The sequence below is a fragment of the Paecilomyces variotii genome (genome assembly GCF_004022145.1).
Source record: "Paecilomyces variotii strain CBS 101075 chromosome Unknown C8Q69scaffold_51, whole genome shotgun sequence".
NCBI lineage: Eukaryota > Fungi > Ascomycota > Eurotiomycetes > Eurotiales > Thermoascaceae > Paecilomyces > Paecilomyces variotii.
This window is the reverse complement of record NW_021167190.1, coordinates 10,001-12,500: the sequence shown is the minus strand read 5'-3', so window position 1 is coordinate 12,500 and position 2,500 is coordinate 10,001. Positions and strand designations below refer to the sequence as shown.

General features: G+C 62.4%; 1 protein-coding gene across 1 annotated transcript in view; it reads left to right on the top strand.

Annotated features, from left to right (window-relative positions):
* Positions 1 to 252, top strand: part of C8Q69DRAFT_448798 (hypothetical protein) — a gene marked incomplete at both ends in the record, with an annotated part of 562 nt that extends 310 nt beyond the window's left edge. Inside the window, one exon of the mRNA XM_028629313.1 lies at positions 1 to 252. This exon is cut by the window's left edge and continues 249 nt beyond it. Within this exon, the coding sequence (XP_028480801.1) occupies positions 1 to 252 (252 nt within the window).
* Positions 253 to 2,500: the final 2,248 nt, after the last annotated feature.

Genomic DNA, 2,500 nt, shown 5'->3' with positions numbered 1-2,500 from the left:
GGGGCGGGAGGGCCCCCGGGGCAGCCGGCTGGGGGTCCTGGCCGCGGGGAGGGGGGAGAGAGAGACTGGCGGGGAGTGGGCCTCCGCCAGTTGACAATGGGACGGGAGGAATCGGCCTTGGGCGGCACCGTTCGCGGGGAGGCCGGAGGCGCAGGCAGGCAGAGGGGCCGGGGCGCAGGCGTCCCGCCGGGTAAGGGCTCCCGGGCGCGAGACCCCGGAACCCTAGCCCCGGGGGGGGGGCACTCCGGGTAAAGGTCTTACCGGGGAGGGGGAGTTGCAGTTAAAGGTCTTACCCGGAAGGGGGTCGTTCCGGGTAAGTACCGTTAAAGGGGGGGGGGGGGGGGGGGGGGGGGGGGGGGGGGGGGGGGGGGGGGGGGGGGGGGGGGGGGGGGGGGGGGGGGGGGGGGGGGGGGGGGGGGTGCCCCGGGGGGTCGCTCCGGGTAAAGGTCTTACCGGGAGGGAGTCGGTGCAGGCGTGGCCGGCGAGGTCACGTGACCGGTCGGCGTGCCGCCCCCGGGGGGGGGTCATTCCCGTTAAGTACCGTTAAAGGTCTTACCCGGAAGGGGGGTCGTTCCGGGTAAGTGCAGTTAAAGGCCTTACCCGGAGGGGGGCCGTTCCGGGTAGGTGCAGTGAAAGGGGGGTGCATGTGTACATACACCCCATACATATATATATATATCACACCACCGGTCCGTACACCAATATATATCTCTCTTCCCCATCCCCGGTGCACCGCCTATTCCCCTCCCTCCTCGCTTCCCACCCCCTCCCCCGGCCAATATAAGGCACAGCGCGTGCTCTGAACCTGCGGCGGGCCCGGATCCAGGCCGGGGGGGGGCTGCGGGCGGGTGGGCGGCGGCTCGCCAGTTGGTGGCCCACCCGACCGGCGCTCACGACTAAGTCCCTCGTGGCATGCTCAGTGGGCGAAAAAAAGTGGCCCACTTTGTATGGGAAAAATGGCAAGGTGCGTTTTTCCCATACTAAATCGTTCCCCCCCAGCCACTTCTGTACACATTAACCGTTGCACGCAGATTCCAGGCCCAAAGGACGTCGGTGAGTATATGTGAGGGTGAAAGGCAAGTGTGCATCGCAGCTTAGCTGCTGCGGGCCTGCCTGCCTGCCGCCCTCTACATCTTCCCTGCCAGACCGGCAGTCTCGCTGCGCTGGTGGCGACGGTCCGCACCTGCCGACCGCGCTTCAGCTTACGGGGACTGTCACCCACCCGGCAGGCAAGGTCGCGTTGGCCGGCGAACTCTTGGGGGTTTGTCTGCCCGCGCCGCCCTGTCTTGCCGGCGTGGCCGAAGCCCGGGGGCCCCGTGTCCCCGGCACCGATGGAGTCTGTAGATCGTTGGCCGCTGGCCAGCATCACCGCGCAGATTCCGGGGGGGAGGCCGTCCGTGGTAGCCGCCGTTCGCCGGCGTGACCGCGGGCGGTTGCCCTCCTTCCGAGGGGCCGATGCCGCAGCCGGTCCGCGCCCGTTCTGGGCGCTGGGCCGGGTCTCCTGCGCGCGGACCGTCCCTGGAGAACTCAGTGGGGGCAATTGGAATGGTCGCGAGGGCCCCGCGGTACGTCCGCGGGCGTCGTCGTGGCCGGGCGCATGTCGCCCCTGCCAACGTTAACTAACCTCTGCCCCTCCGGGGGTTTGGTCTCCCGCGGTGACGGCGATCCTTCACTGGATCGGCGCCGCCGCGGGACATCAAGGTGGTTACCTGGTTGATTCTGCCAGTAGTCATATGCTTGTCTCAAAGATTAAGCCATGCATGTCTAAGTATAAGCAATCTATACGGTGAAACTGCGAATGGCTCATTAAATCAGTTATCGTTTATTTGATAGTACCTTGCTACATGGATACCTGTGGTAATTCTAGAGCTAATACATGCTGAAAACCCCGACTTCGGAAGGGGTGTATTTATTAGATAAAAAACCAATGCCCTTCGGGGCTCCTTGGTGATTCATAATAACTTCACGAATCGCATGGCCTTGCGCCGGCGATGGTTCATTCAAATTTCTGCCCTATCAACTTTCGATGGTAGGATAGTGGCCTACCATGGTGGCAACGGGTAACGGGGAATTAGGGTTCGATTCCGGAGAGGGAGCCTGAGAAACGGCTACCACATCCAAGGAAGGCAGCAGGCGCGCAAATTACCCAATCCCGACACGGGGAGGTAGTGACAATAAATACTGATACAGGGCTCTTTTGGGTCTTGTAATCGGAATGAGTACAATCTAAATCCCTTAACGAGGAACAATTGGAGGGCAAGTCTGGTGCCAGCAGCCGCGGTAATTCCAGCTCCAATAGCGTATATTAAAGTTGTTGCAGTTAAAAAGCTCGTAGTTGAACCTTGGGTCTGGCTGGCCGGTCCGCCTCACCGCGAGTACTGGTCCGGCTGGACCTTTCCTTCTGGGGAACCCCATGGCCTTCACTGGCCGTGGCGGGGAACCAGGACTTTTACTGTGAAAAAATTAGAGTGTTCAAAGCAGGCCTTTGCTCGAATACATT